The 20,525-nt window shown below is 49.4% G+C and overlaps 2 protein-coding genes and 1 long non-coding RNA gene across 3 annotated transcripts; 2 read left to right on the top strand and 1 right to left on the bottom strand.

The window, feature by feature from the left end:
- Positions 1-882: 882 nt before the first annotated feature.
- LOC123117290 (uncharacterized) lies at positions 883-1,325 on the top strand. The gene is made up of 2 exons (XR_006457338.1): positions 883-940; positions 1,030-1,325. It is a non-coding gene; the product is annotated as an uncharacterized lncRNA (long non-coding RNA).
- Positions 1,326-5,573: 4,248 nt separating this feature from the next.
- Positions 5,574-8,955, top strand: LOC123113804 (hydroxyproline O-galactosyltransferase GALT5). Its single transcript, XM_044535117.1, has 7 exons — positions 5,574-6,435; positions 6,633-6,874; positions 6,996-7,283; positions 7,369-7,497; positions 7,577-7,750; positions 8,224-8,331; positions 8,438-8,955. Exons 1-7 carry the CDS (start codon positions 5,712-5,714, stop codon positions 8,645-8,647), a joined length of 1,875 nt encoding a protein of 624 aa, XP_044391052.1. The 5' UTR covers positions 5,574-5,711; the 3' UTR covers positions 8,648-8,955.
- A 279-nt stretch (positions 8,956-9,234) lies between these two features.
- Positions 9,235-10,990, bottom strand: LOC123113805 (uncharacterized). The gene is made up of 2 exons (XM_044535118.1): positions 9,814-10,990; positions 9,235-9,515 (listed from the first exon to the last, which is right to left on the bottom strand). The coding sequence occupies exons 1-2, from the start codon at positions 10,886-10,888 to the stop codon at positions 9,481-9,483; spliced, it is 1,110 nt and encodes a 369-aa protein (XP_044391053.1). The 5' UTR covers positions 10,889-10,990; the 3' UTR covers positions 9,235-9,480.
- Between the last annotated feature and the right edge of the window lie 9,535 nt (positions 10,991-20,525).

The following is a 20,525-nucleotide window of genomic DNA, read 5'->3' as shown; positions in this document are numbered from 1 at the left end:
CCGCGCGCCTCCACCGCTGCCTCCCCGCGCTCCGCACCCCCCCCCCCCCTCCCTTGCCCCCGTTCCTCCAGCGACGGCGATGCTACATTTTTGCTACAACTGGTCTGACCTGACCGGCTGAAACTTTCGGTTGATGCGTCGACCCAGAGTAATGCCCATTTTGCATTGTGGGGGAGCTCTTTCTTGGCAAGGCAATCCGCCCGTCCAGATTCTTTTCTTTTACTCAAGTCTGATAAATAAAAGTGTACACTGAAAGGGGTGCCTAATTTTCAAGATGGCTTTGGCATCCTTGCGCGCCTAGAGGCGGTCGAAACGAGAAGTAAGAGCATCTCTAGTAGTACCCTCAAACCCTCAAACCCTTATAAATAACCGGGTTTTTACAGTTTGCGAGCGAAAAAACGCGTAGACTAGAACCCCTTAACCCTCAAACCCTTAAAAAAATTTAAGGGTCCAACCCTCAAACCCCTTCCCAACCTGTAGAAGTGAGGGTTGGGGGGCGAAAACTACCCCAACCCGCATCCGTGTTCCGACTGAGCGCGGGAGAGAGTTTTCCCCGTCCCCAACCTCCCGCCCGCGCCCACCCGAGCCGCCGGCCGCCGCCATTCCGGTCGCCCCCCGCATTCGTGTTCCGCCTGAGCGCGGGAGGGAGTTTTCCCCGTCCCCAACCTCCCGCCCACGCCCACCCGAGCCGCCGGCCGCCGCCATTCCGGTCGCCCCCCGCCTCCCCTCAACGCGCGTGAGGCCGCTGCAGGTACGCCGCAGTCCTCGCCGCCGGATCCGCCATTCCCCGCCGCCTCCCGCCCTGCGCAGCAGCCAGAGGAGCCCCCCCCCCCCCGCCCCCCAGCCCCACGGCCGCCCGCGCCCCGCCGCCCCAGGCCTCCACGCCGCGCTAGAGGCCAGGCGGGCCAGAGGCAGCCGCGTTTCCCCGAGCTCCCCGCAAGTATGCCTCCTTTTCTTTCTTTTTGTTTCATTTTTTCCTTTTTGATTCATTGTTGACACTCACAATTTATTGTTTGTTGTATTGTGTAGATGGAGGTGAACACCGACGACATGGAGTCGTTGTCCGATGATTCCGGTTGGTCGTCATCGGACGATTCAGACATTGAGGAGTTGCTATGGTGTCCAAGAAGGACATGGATGAAGACCAATTGATATGGTGGAAGGAAGATGATGATTGTGTGATATAAACTATTAAACCATGCATCAATGATCTTCATTTCCGTGTTTGTTTGAAGGTTGATTGTGTTTTTCTAGTGAAAATTGTGATATGTCAAATGACAGTTTTAAGGGTTGGGGTTGGGGCAAAGACTAGAACCCTCAAACCCAACCCTTATAACGGAATATTCTGTTATAAGGGTTGGGTTTGAGGGTTCTAGTCTTTGCCCCTGTTTTTCAACCCTTAAAAGTATCAAAAATGACCAATTCTCAACCCTTAAAACTGATTTTAGATTTAAGGGTTTAAGGGCTCTACTAGGCATGCTCTAAGCTCACTTTAAAGAGAAACAACCTGAAGAAACCGACGATCACGTCTACACGTCGTCCCGAGTTGGACTCTTGTCAGCTGGATCGCTTTTGCACAACTTAGAGCATCTACCCCCCGGACTCCTCAAATTGACCAGGCGGGGCGGGAACCATTGACCGAACAGAAGAGAAAAATAAAAAGTTGACCCAACCGGACCCCTTAAAGCCTTCTTAAATGCTCGGACTGTCCGGCGGCCCTCATATTCATCTCATATATAGCATGATATGATTGCCTCAAAAAAACTATAGCATGATATGAGAAGTGTACGGGTGTGCCCGGTCAGTGGTCCTGCGTCCGCCACATAGGATTAGCACCCCCCCCCCCATATAGCATTTTTTCTTACTTTATTATTTCTTTTTGTTCTCTCTCTCTCTCTCCTTCTCCAGCAATTACATGCATGTGACCAGACATATAAGAAAATTTTGATGGACATGGTTGCGTGAACAGAAAAATAGGGAGTCAAAGCGGACATGCCCGGATGCTGACAGGGCGAGTCCGCGGGCGTTTGAGGGGCCAAATTTGTATATTGTGGTTGAAGATGCTCCTATGGCAACTCCAACGCACGACCCCAAATGGACGTCCATTTCGTTCGCTTTTCGTCCGCTTGGGAGTGGCAATGGAGCAGTGTCCATCCGGATTTCTGGATGCGACAGTCGTGCCCCCAACGCGCGGCCGCATTTTGGCCGCATACATTTTTTTGCAACACATATCTTTATTTTCGTCATTGATTATTGATACATTGAGCACATCACCAAATCTTGACTAGGATATCAAGACCAAAGAAAAAATAAGAACCACAAGAAGATATTTTAGAAGATATCCAACTTCCATAACCGCTCCCGATAGTTGGATTGGTGCCTTCTCGATGCATTCATTGTTGATCTGCGGAGTCTCGATCTTGTGTGCTTCTTTCTTCTTCAAGTCTAAAGAAGTAGACGTTGCTTCTTCGCATCTAGTCTCATCTCTAGCCTCTATTCTAACAACAAGTGCATGAACATCTATTAAATTGCGCTCTGTCAATAGATCGATGTATTCGTCTTCTCAATACCAAAAGTTGCATCTATCCTACACAATACACATATGAGTTTAAGCAAAACGAGCCGAATCCGAAAGCACAACCATAGCTAAACTAGCACATACCCCATCGTTTGCGCACTCGATCGATGAAACACACATCTAGGATGTTTCGGCGTTGTAGACACGCGGCGCAAGACCTTCCGTGGATAGTCGTCGCATTTTATGAGCGGCAACGGTGCGCCGACGAGCCTTTGGGCCAGTACCGAGCCCGGACGACGGCCGTTCATGTATTTGCCGGCAAACTAGCGACGGGTTCGATCCGAACGGCTAGGGGCGGATTCAGTACCTGCATGCGGCCTGAGGGCCTTGCCAGGGCTTTGTGGTCTAGTACCCGACCAGTCCATTGCAGTGCGTGCCCTCCGGCAACCGGGGTGAGCTCAAACCGGGGTAGGTCCGCTCCAAATTCGGCCGCCGAATGCACTAAATATAAGGCGGGCGGGGTTGTACAGGCCCGGGCGTCGAGGAAGGGGGCTCCGAAGGGGAGGGCCTGGGCTTTGCGGCCATGCTGGAGATCGCATGGCCGAGAAAAATTGGGGCGGTGGCGACGGCTAGGGCGGGGCGAGGGTGGGTGTGGCTGGAGAGGGGGAAGGGGAATAGAAAAACGGGTGCATGTGTCCCTGACGAGCAGTCCATGGGAGGACATGGGCACACGCGTTACGTGCCGTCCGTTCGTACGTATATGTCGCTGGAGGGTCAGGCTAGTGGAGAATATGGATCTGCTCGTGAGGCGCGCTGGGTTGGGCGATGGCGACGTCTGTTTGCACCAGCCGTCGCAACGCACGCACGTACTGTACGTAGACATCGGGCGTCGTCATCGGCAAATGGCTGGCCGGGTCCGCGCCGCGCGCGTTTGGCCGCGTCCTTGGCGTAGCGCACCGACCCAAGCAGGAAGAGAAACAAGCCTGACCGCCTGACCGGTCCATATGGCGGGTGGGCGGGAAGGTTCGTCGAGCACGAAGAGAAACAGCGAGACAGACAGATGCACGGCACACATTGACCGTACACGATACGCCTAGATGGATGGATGGATGGCTGGACGCAGGGCCGGTCCTGAGAATTCGGGGGCCCGGGGCGAAAGTAAAAACCGGGGCCCTTCTATTAGCATACTAGATATTTTTTTGTGCATTGCAACGAAGACACTAATTAGTTTACCAAATAGTAGGTCAGTAAAACATAGGTTAGTTAAGGAGGTTTTAAGAAAATTTTGTGGGACGAAACCAAATATGAAAAAAAAAATGAAAATTAGGAGGAGGCATAGGGAGGTTGGACAAAGGACAAACTTAAGACTGAACGTTGTGTTCTTTATAAATAGTAGAAATGTTAATAATAATAAGTTAATAATACATTGGGACAATTGAGGGTTTTTTGGCAAAATTAATCGGGAAAAATCAAAGATGAGAGAGAGATAAACAAAACCAAGAGAAGGATGTAGGAAGGTTGGACTAAGGACAAAAGTAACACATGACCTTCATTCTTGTTAGATATAGAGATGGATGGAATAATAAGTCTATGGAATATTTACTTCATATATGAAATGTTACCAAAAACATTTACAATATTACCTTAGAATTTTCTTCCAACATTCTGCGATGTCAATGTTGACTTCTGTATGTTCATCATCTCTTGATTAGCGTTAGTTTGCTCATCCAGAACGATCTCTGTGATACTATCAACTCATCTAATCATTTTCTCATCTCTTTTTTCTCACCACCGGATATAGTAGATCTAAAATATAAAAGAGACAAGTACAAATTAAAAACTTAACACAAGGTCGTATGGCAAATATCTAGGGCAGAAGATAAGCCAAAATCACCAAGACATAATAAGCTACCTTATTTGAAATCAACGATGGTGTGTATGGCAAGGACCGAGATAGCCTGTGCTCGGTGGGCATTCTGCGTCCGCTGGCGGCCGGCGGCCGGCGGCCAGCACTCAGCGCTCGGTGGCGCAGGCGATTAGTGAAGATGGAGACGAGGGCCCCAAGGCAATCCATACGCAAACCTAGATCCATCGGATGGTCAAAGTACTCGTGTCGTAGGCTGCCAAAGCACGTACTTGCACGGTTCTACTAAGCCCACTTTGCCTTTTTCTTCTCCTCACCCAGCAAGGCCCAGATTACTTAACTTACATATGTTAAACTTGGCCAGATAGGAGGGGCCCCAAGATATCGGGGGCCCGGGGCGGCCGCCTCCCCTGCCCCCCCTCAGGGCCGGCCCTGGCTGGACGACCACTCTTCCTTCCACCAGTCTCTCTCTGGGACTGGGAGGAGCCGAGTCGTACCTGCGCAGCTGACTCCGCCCGCCCGCCGCGTTGAGCGTTGAGTTGAGTTGAGTTCAAACCAAACCAACCTACCGGCCGGCCACTACCCAGCCCAGCCCGGTCCACCACACGCCACAGCGTGAGTCGCCGCCTCCACACGCGGCCCCGACCCGACGCAACACAACGACCCAGCCACATCCAGCAGTGCGTTCCGCGTCGGTGGTGCGCATCCGTCCGGGTTCGGCCCGCCGACCCCTCCCTTTTCCTTCTGTCGCCGCGTCGTCAACCATCGACGGACGGACGGACGGCCACGCCGCCACGCCATGCCGCAAACACAAAGGCAGCCACCTTTCCTTCGAGGCCAAGATAAATCAGTCCCGTGGGCGCAAAAAAAAAGTAATCAACCCGTGGACGCAGGAGCAAAAGAACAAGCAGACGCACAAAAGAGCGCACGTGCAGGCCCTATGTGTGTGTGCGCGCGCGCGCACGTCACGTGTAAATGGACACACACGCACGCATTCTTCCTGCCTTTCTCCTCCTTTTTTTTTTGGCACGAGCCTACTCCGGTTCAGGCATACATACAGCCAAAACGGCGCAGAAACAAGCCGTTGCGCGCTGTCAGCCGCTCTCAGAATCCCCACCACCGCCGCCCCGCCGGCGCAACGGTCCGGTCCGGCCCGGCCTTTAAAGTTTAAACACGACCCGCGCCCGCGGCCACCGCACTCCTCCCCCGCTTCCTTCCGTCCGTCCGCAATAAACCCGCCCCGCCCCGGCCGCGGACCCATTCCGGAACGGCTACTCCCACCTCCCTCCTCCTCTGACCGCCACCACGCCCACGCGAACCGCCATCGCCATGCCGCCCAAGCGCGCGTGCCGGCTGGCGCTGATGCTCGCGGCGGCGGGGTACCTCTGCTTCCTCCTCTTCCTCGAGCTGCCCTCCGTCTCCGTCGCGCCCGTCGCCACCGCCGACCGCCCGCGCCGCCGCGAGCTCGAGGCCCGCTCCTCCTCCTCCATCACCACATCCGCGCCGCTCCGGCCCCACACGCGCACCTTCCCGACCCCCGACCCACCCCGCTGCGCCCGCCTCGCGCTCTCCTCCATCCGCGTCCGCGCAAACCCCTCCTCCGCCTCCTCCATCGACGCCGCCGCCTCCTCCGCCTTCGCCGCCGCGGCTCCCCTCCTGCCCCACCTCCTCTCCCCCTCCGCCTCCTCATCCCCCTCCCCCTCCCCGTCCGCCCCCGCGTCCTGCCCCGCCGCAGTCTCCGTGCCCCGCGACCGGCTCGCCAGCACCCCGGTGGCCGTCGAGCTGCCGTGCGGGATGGCCGTTGGCTCGCGGGTGACCGTGGTGGCCCGGCCGAGGAGGAGGGAGGGGGCGGCGTCGTCGCAGTTCATGGTGGAGCTGCTGGGCACCAAGGCCGTGCAGGGGGAGGAGCCGCCCAGGATACTGCACTTCAACCCCAGGCTCGCCGGGGACTTCACCGGCCGCCCCGTCATCGAGCTCAACACCTGCTACCGCATGCAGTGGGCGCTGCCGCAGCGCTGCGAGGGCCCGGCGTCGCGGCCCGACGACAACAGAGGTGAGCTCCGTCGATTGCAGACTCTAAATTCTACTTTTCTCCCATCGTACGCTAGGAAATTGAATACGCTCCTTCGATTGCAGAGTAGTACTATCCAATTTGGAATCTTATTTGTTCGTTAAAACAAAAACAATTTGCATCACCTGAATTTGCTTGATGTCGCTGTGAATCATAACATGCTGGTTTTAATCTTTCAGTTGATGGCGAAATCAAGTGTGAGGAATGGACTCGGGATGATGGCGCCAAGACAGAGGAATCGTCAAACATAAAATGGCTGCTCAACACTTTGATCGGCAAACCGGAGCCAGACAAGGTGTCTGTCCAACAGGCGTACCCGTTTGCAGAGGGCAAGCTCTTTGTCCTAACCATCAGAGCCGGTCTCGAAGGCTACCATGTCAATGTCGACGGGCAACATGTTGCATCCTTCCCTTACCGCACTGTAAGATTTTTGCCATGCCTCTGCAGAGATTGCTCGTTGGTTACTTACATAATACTGTATATCAAGGATGGAGAACTTGTTATCTGATGGTGCGCTGTCAATCTGTTGATTTAACTAACAGGGTTACAACCTCGAGGACGCGACGGGCCTGTCGTTGAACGGGGACCTTGACATCGAGTCGATTTCTGCAGCCCATCTGCCCAAATCACACCCTAGCTTCGACCCACAGCGATACCTCGAAATGTCTGAACAGTGGAAGGCCTCGCCTCTGCCGACTGAACCTGTCGAGCTGTTCATCGGCATCCTTTCTGCAGCCAACCATTTCGCCGAGCGGATGGCCGTTCGCAAGTCATGGATGATTGCCACAAGGAGATCGTCTAACAGTGTTGCCCGGTTCTTCGTCGCTCTGGTAAGCACCTGTGGATGATTGATTGCTACACCTTAACAGTTATATTGCTGACTTGTGCAAACTCTAATAGAAGACTTGTTTACAGAATGGGAAAAAAGAGGTCAACGAGGAGCTGAAGAAGGAGGCTGAGTTCTTTGGTGACATTGTTCTGGTCCCTTTCATGGATAGCTATGACCTCGTTGTTTTAAAGACTATTGCCATTGCTGAGTATGGGGTAAGAAAAATTAGTGTTCTTGGATCATGCTTCAGCTCCATCGACAAAAATGCTCATTCTGACTTTTTCTATTTTATAGGTGCGAGTTGTGCAAGCGAAATACGTAATGAAGTGTGACGACGACACATTTGTTAGAATTGACGCGGTGTTGGATCAAGTGAAGAAAGTAAAGAATGGGGGGAGCATGTATGTGGGAAACATAAACTATTACCACAGACCTTTGCGATCTGGAAAGTGGGCTGTAACGTATGAGGTATGATACGATGCAGCTTCCTTTGCAATTACTTGTAGCATGCTTTTCCTTTTAATAAAAAAACTGAAAAGTCCTTGTGTGTTGGGCACTTGGGCCATGCAAATTCCTTCATTGGTGTGACTTGACCTCCATTATTCAGCATATTAATGCTTTACGGGTCATATCTGTTAGTTCCCCTGTCCAGTCTCATGTTTTAGTAGTACTCTGTTTAGTGCGTTCATGCTAGCCTCTGCCTTTCCTAAAGCAAGCATGGGTTTTACTCGAGCTGGAACAATGATTATGATTGCAAATTTAATGATCAGTCTTCTAAACACAGGGTGTTGTGTTTATCATGCCTACTAGTGGTATTAAAGTATCATATTTATTTTAGAAAAAAACAGAGTATCATCTTCCTGGCAAAGTTCTGGCACTGGTAGTGATATATTTTACCCTGCATACATGAGTGTGATGTAAATTTCCTGCCCCTTTTTCAGGAATGGGAAGAGGAAGTATACCCACCTTACGCAAACGGGCCGGGCTATGTGATTTCATCAGACATCGCTGAGTACATCGTATCCGAGTTTGACAACCAGAAACTGAGAGTAAGTCATTACCACCATCCTTGTCAGTAAGCAAGTAAAAATCGAAGCATTTGTGTCTGTGTGTCTAAAGGCTAACAAACTGCTGTGCTTCCCCTGATTGTTGCAGCTGTTCAAGATGGAAGACGTGAGCATGGGCATGTGGGTTCAGAAGTTCAGCAAGACTCGCCAGCCAGTGGAGTATTCGCACGACGTCAAGTTCTTCCAGGCCGGCTGCTTCGACGGCTACTACACCGCGCACTACCAGTCGCCGCAGCACATGATCTGCCTCTGGAGGAAGCTGCAGTCCGGGAGCGCTCAATGCTGCAACGCCAGATGACAATGAGACTGCCTGGTAATTGAAAAGCGGCACCCGGCTCTCTGGAGAACCAAACAGCAAGGATGAGTTCGAGTTTGATCTTGATTTGGAGGCTCTCTGGAGAATTAGCTTGCGTAATTCGCTCATTCTTTTGATCAGTGGCTGGTTAATTCAGCTACTGAATTCTGACACTAGCTAGATGCTGACACCATATACATGTGTCAATTGTTTTTGACCTAGGAACTAACAGCACTGCTGATCTCACTTGTATACCAGCTGTTCTTATATATACATATTAGATGTTTCGAGTAAATCATTTCGTTTGTTCAGAGCTGCTCCTGTGCATTGTCGATTCCACCTGCAAGTCTGATTGTTCAAATGTGCTCGTGCCACTATTCTCAACAACATCACAAACTGACTGAACTTAGAAATCTTTACAAATTGCGAGCACGGAAGCAACAACCTCTTAAACAGAGTTCCTACATACTGCAAGCATTGAAAGCAACGACTTCCAAACAAAGTTCCTACAAACTGCAAGCATAGAAGCAAAGGTAGTTCAAAATGAAGCACACAGGCAAAGCTCATCCCGCATAAGCCCGCAAAAAACAGGAGGTTAGTTCAAAATGAACTAAATCTGAGCATGGTGATTACAACTAACCTGATCAGTTTTGACTACGGAACAGCTTCCTAAACGAAGTTCCATACACCAATACTAAGACCGGCAGCATTGGTCCTACCTTAACACGGCCTATACAAAGTTACTACAGAACAACTACTTCCTACAGATCCAGAGCCACACTCACTTGATCCAGATGCACCAGCAACTAGAGCTTGGCAAACACTTGAACACCAGCTCACTGCCCCTGGCCCGTAGAAGCTGCTTCCATTGCTGCAGAAATGAGAGAAACTGGAATGTAAAATCAATCAATTGGTGAATCATGTTCAGCTCAATGTACATTTTGCTTATCACCAATCAGAAGGACCGACAAGTTCCTCAAAAAAACAGGCGCTCATAGAATCATTAAGATATATGGACTTGTACTCAAGAGGAACACCTCTCTTTCTTTAGCACATATGTTCAGCTCAATGTGTAAAGTTTCTTGCTAAGAACCATATTTTTATGCCATGTTGCTAAGTGCCACTGACAGATTGTACAAGGTTATATATATGGGCATAAGCAATAGTACCTGGGAGGTAGAAGCTCATGTAGGGAAAGATAATTTTGCCCGGACGAGACACCTTCCTGACTTGTCGAGACTTGAGATCGACCATGTAGGAACCAGCATATGTGCTCACAAATATGACTTGGGTACCCTCCGCAATGCCAATAATCCCAGCTTTAGGTGCTGGGATAACCTTTGTGATGCTCCAAATCCCATCTTCAGGTGCTCGGATCAAGAAGGATCCATCAGGGAGCAGCGCCTTAAGATCAATTACCCTGAGTTTCGCCCATCCAGTGGCTCCCTCGGGTCCGGTCTCCATTGACCAAAGGGTTAGATTTGCGACATCCACCACGGCAGCAAATCCCAGCGTGCCGTCTTCCGCCGTCATGAGACACCCCTTGCCGTCGATCGGCTTCTTGAACATTGATATGCGGAGTGTACCAAGTTGGCACTCCACAATGTAACCCATGTTGAAGTAGAGCGCCTCGCCCACAAGGACACTAGCCTCACTAAATGTTTGAAGCAAAGCATTTGAGTGGTGAGCATTTGAGTGGTGAAGAGAGGTGAACTTACTCCACTCGGCAGTCTCAGATGAGTACAGCCAGGCCGATATGGTTCCGACCTGGTCGGTGGACACAAAGGCCAGATGGAAATGCCCTCCCTGGCAACCGTGGTGGTCGCAGCCTTGCGCGGCACAGAGCACCGCCGCACCGACGGTGACCGGATAGTGATAGGACGAGGTCACCCTGTGCTGGTGGCCCGTCACAGGGTCCAAGACGACGAGTTCAAGGGTGATCCCGAGGTGGGCGAAGAGGGCGCGGCCATGGCGGCAGTCCATGGCAACCCAGCTGGGGAGGCCGGGGTGGGCAGGGACGAGGGCGGAGGCGGGGACGAAGCGGCCGCCCTGCTGGAAGAGTCCCAGGATGGGAGGTGTTCCGTGGAACTCGCGGTAGCGGCGGCGGAAGCGCGGGCCGGCGAGGATGATGCGCCAGGGCTTGCAGACGGCGGAGGCGCGGAAGAGCGAGGCGGGATCGTCCGGCGGGAGGCGGAGGAGGACCTCCTCCACGAGCTCGTCCATCAGCACCGGCGGCGGCGGCATGGTGCGGCGGCGGAGGCGAGGGTTTCGGGTGGGGAAAAGTGGGGAGCTCGAGTTCGTGTTGCCGCACGTGTGCGCGCTTGCTGAGCTGCTAAGAAGAAAAAAACGGAATTGATAACTCCCGAACGGGCTGCGTTTTGTTGTTTCGGTCCGAACGTCCTTTCCACTCCTGGATTTGATTACGCATCTTAAAGCAGGGGACCAGAGCCACGTCAGCGATCGATATCATTAGGAGAAAACAGAAATCGTCCCGAACGAACTAGATGCTCGCACCACTCATCCCCTTCTCTGTCCCATCGCTCTCCATTCCCATCCCACCGTCTCCCATCCGCTTCATGCCCCCAGCTCCCCATCGCGGCACCGCCGTCCCAAGCTCGTCGGCGCCGCCGTATCCTATCCTCGTCTCCTCGCCATCGCGCGCGTTTGCTGCCGTGCCGCAACATCGGCGGCCACATCGTCGGGACTCCGCCTGGTCAACTCTGGTTGGCAGGTGGTGGCGCGTCCGTACCGCGGGGAGGTGGTGGTGGGGGCGCAACTATTTGTGAGCAGCAGGAGTGGTCGTGGTGGCCAGGGCCGGATCGTGGCCGGGGAGAAGAGCACCGCACTGAGGAGGCGCCGGCGTCGACGGCAGGGCGCGGAGGCGCACCTCGATTCAGGAGAAGCGCGCGCAGGAGGCGAGGTTGTCGCTTGTCCGGCGAGAGCCGACGCAGGCGGCGGCGGCGAGCGCGTTGTCGGCCGCGTCGAGGACGGGATGCCCCCTCCCCCTCCCGCTTGCTCAAGTCGCAGCGCATCGAGCTCGAAATGGTTGCGACCTTGCTGGCTAGGCAGGGCTGCGGGGTGGTGCAAGCCAGGGAGAGGGCTGGGCTCGCCATCGATTTTGCCTACCTCGCTCTGCAGGACACCGATTTTTAGCAGTGTCATGGGCGCCAGCCAGAGACAATTCATCAGTAACCCCTGATTCTCACCCTCTAGCATTTTTTCCCTCTCAATGTTTTCCGTGATGCATCAGCACTCCCCACTCTCCTTGATACTACATTTTCTGGCTGAAACTAGTTGCCATGTTGTCATAATTTGCAATCAGAATATGTTGCTTCTTTTAGCAGCAAACAAAACTGACCAAACAAGTTGTGTTTGTGGCATGTGCGTCTCCGTGTTTTTGTTAGATGCATCATTTTTTTCCGTGCAAACTTCTGAACTTGTTAGTTTGTTTGTTACACGACATAAGTAAGAGATAAACGCTACAAAAGCATGGCATTTTTTTACTAAAATGTTGTGGCAATTATTAGAAAAATCATATGGCAAATTTCAGAAATTCACAAGTTTATCAAAAATACTTTTATTCACACGACAAATTTTAGTTTAAGTTGCCATGGCAACTTTTAGTTTAAGATACCTTGGCAAATTTATTGTAAAGAGCATGGCAAGTTTTTGTTTTAAATATGATGGCAAATTTACATTTTTCAGAACAAGGCAATTTTAACTATGTAGCATAGTACATATATTTGTATAGCCATGGCATTTTTCAATTTATTTCCATGACAAAACTACTCCCCTTTTGCCATGGCAAAAATCAACCCATTTTTGCCATGGCAAATTTTTACTCCATTTTTGGCATGGCAAGTTTAACTCCATTTTTGTCATGTCAAAAATACGTTTATTTTCACAAGGAAATTTTTTGGTTAAGTCGCCATGGCAATTTTTAGTTAAAGTTGCCATTGCAAATTTATTGTAGAGAGCATGTCAATCTTAATTCAAATATTATGGCAAATTTAAATTTATAGAACATGCCAAATTTTACTATGTAGCATTTTAAATATACTTGTGTGGCCATGTCAATTTTTAATTTATTTCCATGGAAAAAACTACTACTTTTTGCCATGGCAAAAAATTAAACTATTTTTGCCACGGCAAATTTTTACTCCCTTTTTGACATGGCAAATTTAACTCCATTTTATGCCATGGCAAACTTCTTTAATTAACATGTTGAAAAACATGTAAACTTGTCATGGCAAAGTTATAGTTGTTGAAAAACATGGCAAACTTTGCCATGGCAACTTACGATGTTAGAAAACATGGCAACATTTTTCTAGATGTTCAAAAATATGAATAATATACCATGGCATTTTAAAATCTTCAAAAACATGGCAAACTTTCCAACTTGCCATGGCAAACTTTAGTATGTGCCAAAACATGGTAACTTTTCTTAGAAAGTTTTTCTGGGTTTTTTTTTCGTATTTCAGTATCTAAATGGGCCTGTTTTTCTTATGTCTCTCGTGCAACAGGCCCACACTGGCGTCTTTGTTAGGCTTTTTGTTGCATTCGTGATAAGTGATGAGTTTCTAGAAGTGTTCGGGCTGAGAGAGCTCCTGGGCCGAACAAAATCGTTCGGTCGTTCCCCTGTCCAGCGCGAACAATTCGTTCGGGGCGACCCCTCCCCATGGCAAATATAGTTATTGGGTCATGACATTTTTCTCTACATGAACACATACATGGCATTTTTCCTAACAAAAAGCATGACATCTATAATTAAAAGACCATGCTAATTTATAGCATACATCTTTCATGGCAAATTTTGTTCATAACTTGTGTTTGCTTTACATACATGATTTTTTTCTCATATAGAACATGGCAAATTTAATTAAAATACCATGGCCATTTTTGATATGAATTTGCCATGACAATTTTTTGTTCATAATTTGTGTTTGCTTTACAAATATGGCATTTTTCTCATATAGAACATAAAAAATTTAATTAAAATAGCATGGCAAGTTTTGATATGAATTTGCCATGGCAATTTTGTTCATAAGTTGAGTTTTACTTTTTCGTACATGACATTTTTTCCAATACAAAACATGGCAATTTTTTATTAATTACCATGGCAATTTTTGATATGAATTTGCCATGGCAATTTTTTGTACATAATTTGTGTTTGCTTTACAAATATGGCATTTTTCATGGTAAAAAAAGATGGCATTTTTCTCAAACAGAACATGGCAAATTTAATTAAAATAGCATGGCAAGTTTTTGACATGAATTTTCCATGGCAATTTTGTTCATAAGTTGAGTCTTACTTTACATACATGACATTTTTCTCATATAGAACATGGCAAATTTAATTGAAATACCATGGCTATTTTCGATATGAATTCGCCATGGCAATCATTTTTATTCATAATTTGTGTTTGCTTTTACAAAGATGGCATTTTTCTCATATAGAACATGGCAAATTCAATTAAATTAGCATGGCAAGTTTTGATATGAATTTGCCATTGCAATTTTGTTGTTTTACTTCTTCGTACATGACATTTTTTCCATATTAAATATGGCAATTTTTTTTATGAATCTGTCATGGCAAGTTTCTTGTCCATACTTTTCTGCTTCAACTATTCACTCTACATATGAACATGGCAACTAAAATTCATATGTTCCATTTGGTTGTTTGTATTTTGTGCATTCTATTTTTTTCCTGGTAATTTTTGCCATGTCATATTTCTGAACATAACTTTTTCCTTGGCAATTTTTTATTTTTTGCCATGCTGTATTAGAAATCATTTTTGTTGTAAACCTTGCCATTGTAAAAATAATAATATCATGCCAAATTATGAAATAGTTTGATCAAACTCGAATCGCAATTTTTTGGAATTTTCATGTGTTATATAAGTATCATGTTTTAGTAAAAACAAATTGAGGGGTATTATTTTAGTAAATGGCTGTAATATAGTCACGTGGGCAATTTTTCCTTCTAGTCCTTTTTATGCCTTTTCAGCCTTTATAAAGTCCTTCTACTTGTGCTCACATATGGGCCTATTTTTGGCCCATATTTCCTTTTCCTTAGCGCTAAGTTTTCTCGAACGGGTAGTTCGGGCTGGGAGGTTCTCCAGATGGAACGAAATCGTTCGGTCGGTACCTAGTCGCCCGCCGAACAATACGTTCGGGCACATGGTTCTCGAGAACGAACGTTCGGCCGTTATTGACGTTCAAAAAAAATGGTGCATTGGAGAAATATGAGCTCGTGCTCGTTCCTTCGTGTGCTCTCGTTTTGAACAGTGTAATAAGATTGTAAAGATAAATAAACAAACTGATTTATTTTTTAATAAAAAATAGTGTCTTTTTTGCGAATAAAAAAATGGTGTCTTTTAGTATTACCTGCTTATAAAGTTTCATTAGAAAAAACTATGTTTTGCCCTTAGAACCAATGTTTTGCTCACCCGCATTTCTGGACCCTCCACATATTCACTTCCATCGAGCCATATGTGGCGAGACTAGGATGCTTTGCACAACAACCTAATTGGTTGCAAATGTCTAGACCACACGGTCCGGACATTTTTAGCCATTCAACGTGACTATAAAAAATGTTCAGACTGGTCCGGTCATAAAAAATCTCTTAAAACGGTATCAAAATAGGGGAGATTTGGGAGTTCAAACGTCAGTCACGTCGTACATTGACACCACCCACCCACCCAAAACCCCTGCCCCTGCCGTGTCCACTCACTCTAGAACCCTCTCTTTGTGTTGTATTCAATCCGGTTAGAGCGAACATGACCGGACGACGACCTACCTGCATTCATACCAGCTGACTGGTTGTTCCCTCTACCGGCATTCACACCAAGCACGGTGACCGAGAAGCCTACTACGCTACATTGAAACTTCGTCGGGCCTGCCCCCACTATTAAAGTCGGTCAACCTCGGACACAAACCCTACACTTATTCACTCCTCTCCCAAAGTCGCCGTATGTCGAAAACACCTCTGCCGCGATGGGCAAGAAGTCTGGCACAGAGAAGACCAAGGTGTGGTGGCTGCTGGGGACCTACCGCTTCGACCAGCCGCCACCGCGCCAGGGGACCGGCTCCGTGGGACGGGGGAGCTTTGGGTCTAGTTTGCACCGTCGCCCGCGGTCGTTGGGAGGCGCCTTGTCGTCCACAGCACCGACCACCTCCGGTCGTCCACGGCACAAATCTTCTCAGACAAGGAGGAGGAGCAAAAGCCGCCCCTACTCGTTGCAGCCGCGCAGACGGATGACGACTTCACGATGTAGATGGAGGAGGCGTTGCATCGGTTGTTGCTCGACCGGGGGCAGGCGCTACCCTCCCCTCCTTGCCACCCCGGCGGCCAAATCGGACATCGCGTGAAGGCCGAGCCGTTGTGCCCTCTGCGCAACTGTGGCGTCTAGATCGAATGTCATGGAAGGAGAAGCCCCCCTCCCCGCCGCATCACCAGCTAGGCAACTAGTGGTGCCCGGTGCTCCCTGTTGTCAAGAAGGAGGAGCTCGTGTCCCCGCCCCTTCACACCAGTCATGCTTCCACTACTACCTCAAAGGTGTTGGCGCCTCGTCATCCAAGAACAGCGTCAAGAAGAAGGCGGTGCAATACAAAATGCAGGGCCGCGGTTGCAGAAAGCCAGGTTGCCCCCGCCTGGGGTGCTCACAGAGGCTTGTGCCGTCAACCATTCCAAGACCCCAGTCGACCTCAAGGGCAAGCTCCACAAAGTGGGGTTGGCGGAGTCCAAGCGCGTTGCACTCATCCGAGCCTTCAACACGAAGGATGCGGTGAAGCATCTCAAGCGTGAGCACGCCGTGATGGATGCGCAGGAATGTCATGACACCTGGCGGGTCTTCTGCCGCTAGCACGGCAACGGTGGCGACGACACGAACAATGGCTCGAGCGATGGCGCGGACGATGACGGAGGTCCCTACAAGTTCTCCTTCTGGTACCTTGCCTAGTTTAGCTTTGATTATAATTAGTTTGAACTTGCTAAATTTTGTTGTTTGGTTGTAAATATATCAAAACATAACAAATTCCGTCCATTTAGCATGTATTATGTTTGTGTTTGTGTTCGGTTCATTTTAAATAGCCTGGACATTTGGTGTCTACAGTTGGATGACTGGCGCCCTGCCCTTTGTCTGCCAACATGTTGGGATGTTCTCACGGACATCTAGTGTCTTCTGTTTGGATATCCGCGCTGGAGTTGCCCTTTTCAACTGTACACCAGAATCGTCATCGTCACTATGCGGGTAATGTGCACTGGCCATCTCTATGCCTCTCTTGGCATGGAGGGGGGCGATCATGGCGGAGGCATAGGTTGTTATAAGGAGTTACATCGGTACAAGCTCATTGTAAGTAGTACATCGATAAGATCTTCATCAGTGCTCCAAGCGATATTCCGCCAATGCATGCACCTTCCGCCAAACACTTCGGCCTAAGCAATGCATTTTGAAAAACAAAAAGAGATGACCGTGTGCATTTGGGGGAAGGTGTTACAACATTTGGTGGAAGCAATGCATTTAGTAATAATTAGAGCTTTCCGTTAAGTAAATCACGTTTGGCTAGATAGTTATGTGTGTTAAACACCATCATATGCAGAATATTAGAGATAAGGCTATGCTTATTAGAGATAAGGCTAGGAGGTAGTTTGTATTGAGATATTCTTGTAACCATCTCCTCCTTTCTTCTCTCACAAGATGTATCCTAGATTCTCTCTTATCTCTCTCTCAAACCGCATGTAAGCCATCTAGGGTTTTGGCTCCCCTGCTATATAATGTGAACACGTCGCCCTCGACAAGGGCAAGACGTTTACCGCTCGCACATGGTAATCAGAGCCTCTCTTCTTCAACTCATCTAGCTACCAGAACCACCTGTGTCGAAGCCACACCATGTCTTCCTCCTCCGGCGCTTCCTTCCAGCCTAGTCTCAATGGGCAGGTCGCCGAGAAGCTATCCCGCACGAACTACGTGCTATGGCGCACGCAGATCATACCCCAACTGCGTGGCGCCGTGGTCTTCGGCTACGTCGACGGCACCCAGCCGGAGCCGGCAAAGCTCCTCGTCACCACCGACAAAGAAGGCAAGGCGACTTCAAAGCCCAACCCTCTCCACCCAATCTGGGTCCGGGAGGACCAGCAGGTCCTTGGCTACCTGTTGAGCAACCTCACGAAGGAGGTGCTCCTCACGGTGACCACGGTCACCACCGCGTCTGGACGACGCTCGCTGGCATGTATTCATCGCAATCGGTGAGTCGCATCAACAACATCCGTACTTCTCTAATCAATGCGTAGAAGGGAAACCACTCCGTCGCCTCCTACTTTGCCACCATGCGCGGCTATGCCGACGAGTTGGCCGCGGCGGGCAAGGCGATCCTCGACGATGAGCTCATATTCTGCATCATCCACGGGCTCAACGCCGACTACCAGCCGCTGATCTCTGCCCTGGATGCTCGCGTCACCCCGTCACCATCGTCGAGCTCTTCGCCATGCTCTCCAACTTCGATCAGCGGATGGTGCACTTCCACGGGAACGGCGGTGGCGGCTTCAAGTCCTCCGTGAACTCGGCCTCTCGTGGACGTGGTGGCTCCTCTCGACGTGGTGGCTTCTCCCGTGGCCTGGGGAGGTCCAATGGAGGAGGCAACGACGGCGGCTCCAACTCCCGCAACAGCGGGCGTGCTCCCACCAGCAACAGATCTCGCCGCGGGGGCGGCAATCCTCGCGCACGTCCTGATGCCCCACGGTGCCAGATATGTGGCAAGTTGGGGCACACAGCAAAAGATTGTTGGTACCGCTACGAAGAGGACGACGATTCCTCTCAACATGATGACAACATGGCGGTGGCTGCAGATAGCTCCTATGGAATCGACACCAACTGGTACATCGACAGCGGTGCCACCAACCACATCACCAACGAGCTCGAGAAGGTGACCATGAAGGAGAAATACCACGGCAAGGACCAAATCCACACTGTAACGGAACGCGACAGAAAACAAAAAATTTCCGACCTACGCACCAGCCCAGGACCACTATGGAGACTGCATACAAGGTTTGATCATTTTCGTTACCGACTCGTAGCACAACGGAAGTAGAGTCGATGACGATCGTCGGTGCAGATCCCCGCAGCTAGGATTTACAACCTCCCAACCGCGAGGATGTACTCCCTCATCTGCCCCTCAGACAGCCCTCCGGGAGGTAGTCGAACAGCCCCCTGGACGGTGTCGCGGACAGCCCTTCGGGAGGACCCATAGAACTCGGACCGTCACTTGGACAGCCCTTTGGGAGGCACTCTCGAACAGCCCCTCGAGCACTAAGATCGAAACTACGACCTCTCTATAGAGTTGCACACATACGGTGTCACCTATCCGGCAGGGCTTCGCCGTCCAGAACTAGTTCCTGTCGGAACCCAGACAGTCTTTCGGCTCTACGAAACTATTTTGCTGCGAGGGAGAGAGAAGCCAGATCATTGCAATGGCACTTGTATGTGAGAAAGAGTGTCTCTTTAGCCAGCCCCCTCCACCCCTATTTATAGGCCAAGCCCAAGGGTGGCTTCTCCAAGAAGCCAAGGGGATAATACCAAAAGGCCCTCAAGGTGGCTTCTCCAAGAAGCCAAGCAAAAAGCACTCTATTTATGACGACAATTTTCAGCGTCCGTTCGAATTGAAAATATTTATGTGGGCTCAGAACATTTCCAGTACCCACTAAAACAATTTTCAACGCGTTCCGAAATAATTCTGGTTTAGTGATTTTCATCTGCGAAAAGCAAACAAGAATGCGTTTTCACTATTCATGAAGACAATTTTTCGCGTCCATTAAATCCGAAAATATTTCGGTGGATCTTAGAATAATTCCAGTACCCACTAAAATGATTTTGGATTTGTTCTGAAACAATTTCAGATTAGTGAATTTCATCTGCGAAAAACAACCAAAGCGGTACCGGCAGCTCCGAAACATTTTTGGTTTTTATCCCCAAAAATTCCCAGAAGTTTCCAGAATAATTCTGGCACCCTGCAAGAATTATCAGGCATGTCCCGAAACCAATTTGACTTAATGGTATATCACGAAACAACTTTTCGGTGTTACGAAACTATTTCTCTATTCTCTCTCCGGAACTCTTCCATTGTCTCCGAAACTTTTTCGGCAAATTTCTCTCAGACTCCATGTCTAGTATTTAGCAGATAGATGACCCTTAAGCGTGTGACCCTATAGGTTCGGTGAAGCATAGACATGACCGGAACACTTTTCGATCAATGATCAACATCGGAGCCGTGGACACCCATATTGACCCCTATACCCACACGAATGAATATTCGAGTGAACCTCCAATTGTCGTGTGCTATTCCTCTTGCTTCGCGATATGTTACAAAGACCCGAGGTGAGATTTACTTGCATCCCCGTGGATCAACAACTTGTCCACTATGCTAGTTACCTTGTTACTGGTTTTGTTCTCTTTTCTTGTTTCCGTGTTCCGGCATCCCTGTGATCAAATCACACTGTGTCTGGCCAGACGATGATGGATACCGTAACACCGAGAGGGCCCGAGAATATCTCTCCATTGTCGGAGGAGCAAATCCCAATCTTGAGCTATCAAGTTACTTGACATACTTTTCCATGAACCCGTAAGCCGCCATAATAGCCACCCATTTACGGATGACGTTTAACAAACCCCAAAGTTCATGAAGCAAGCATGAAGAAACTCGATACTCTCATGGTCTAAGGAATCATGCAAACGTTAACCATCTCTGTGTTATGTACCATTAACTTGTGACGAATGAATCTCATAGCATAACATCAATCCGGGTCGATTCAACACAAATGTTCTCTTAACATTGTGCCCTCAAAGTTGCTGGCATTGACATGCCCATGATCAGGAAAATAGAACCA

The sequence above is a fragment of the Triticum aestivum genome, chromosome 5B, assembly GCF_018294505.1.
Source record: "Triticum aestivum cultivar Chinese Spring chromosome 5B, IWGSC CS RefSeq v2.1, whole genome shotgun sequence".
Lineage (NCBI taxonomy): Eukaryota > Viridiplantae > Streptophyta > Magnoliopsida > Poales > Poaceae > Triticum > Triticum aestivum.
This window is presented reverse-complemented; position numbering and strand designations above follow the sequence as displayed.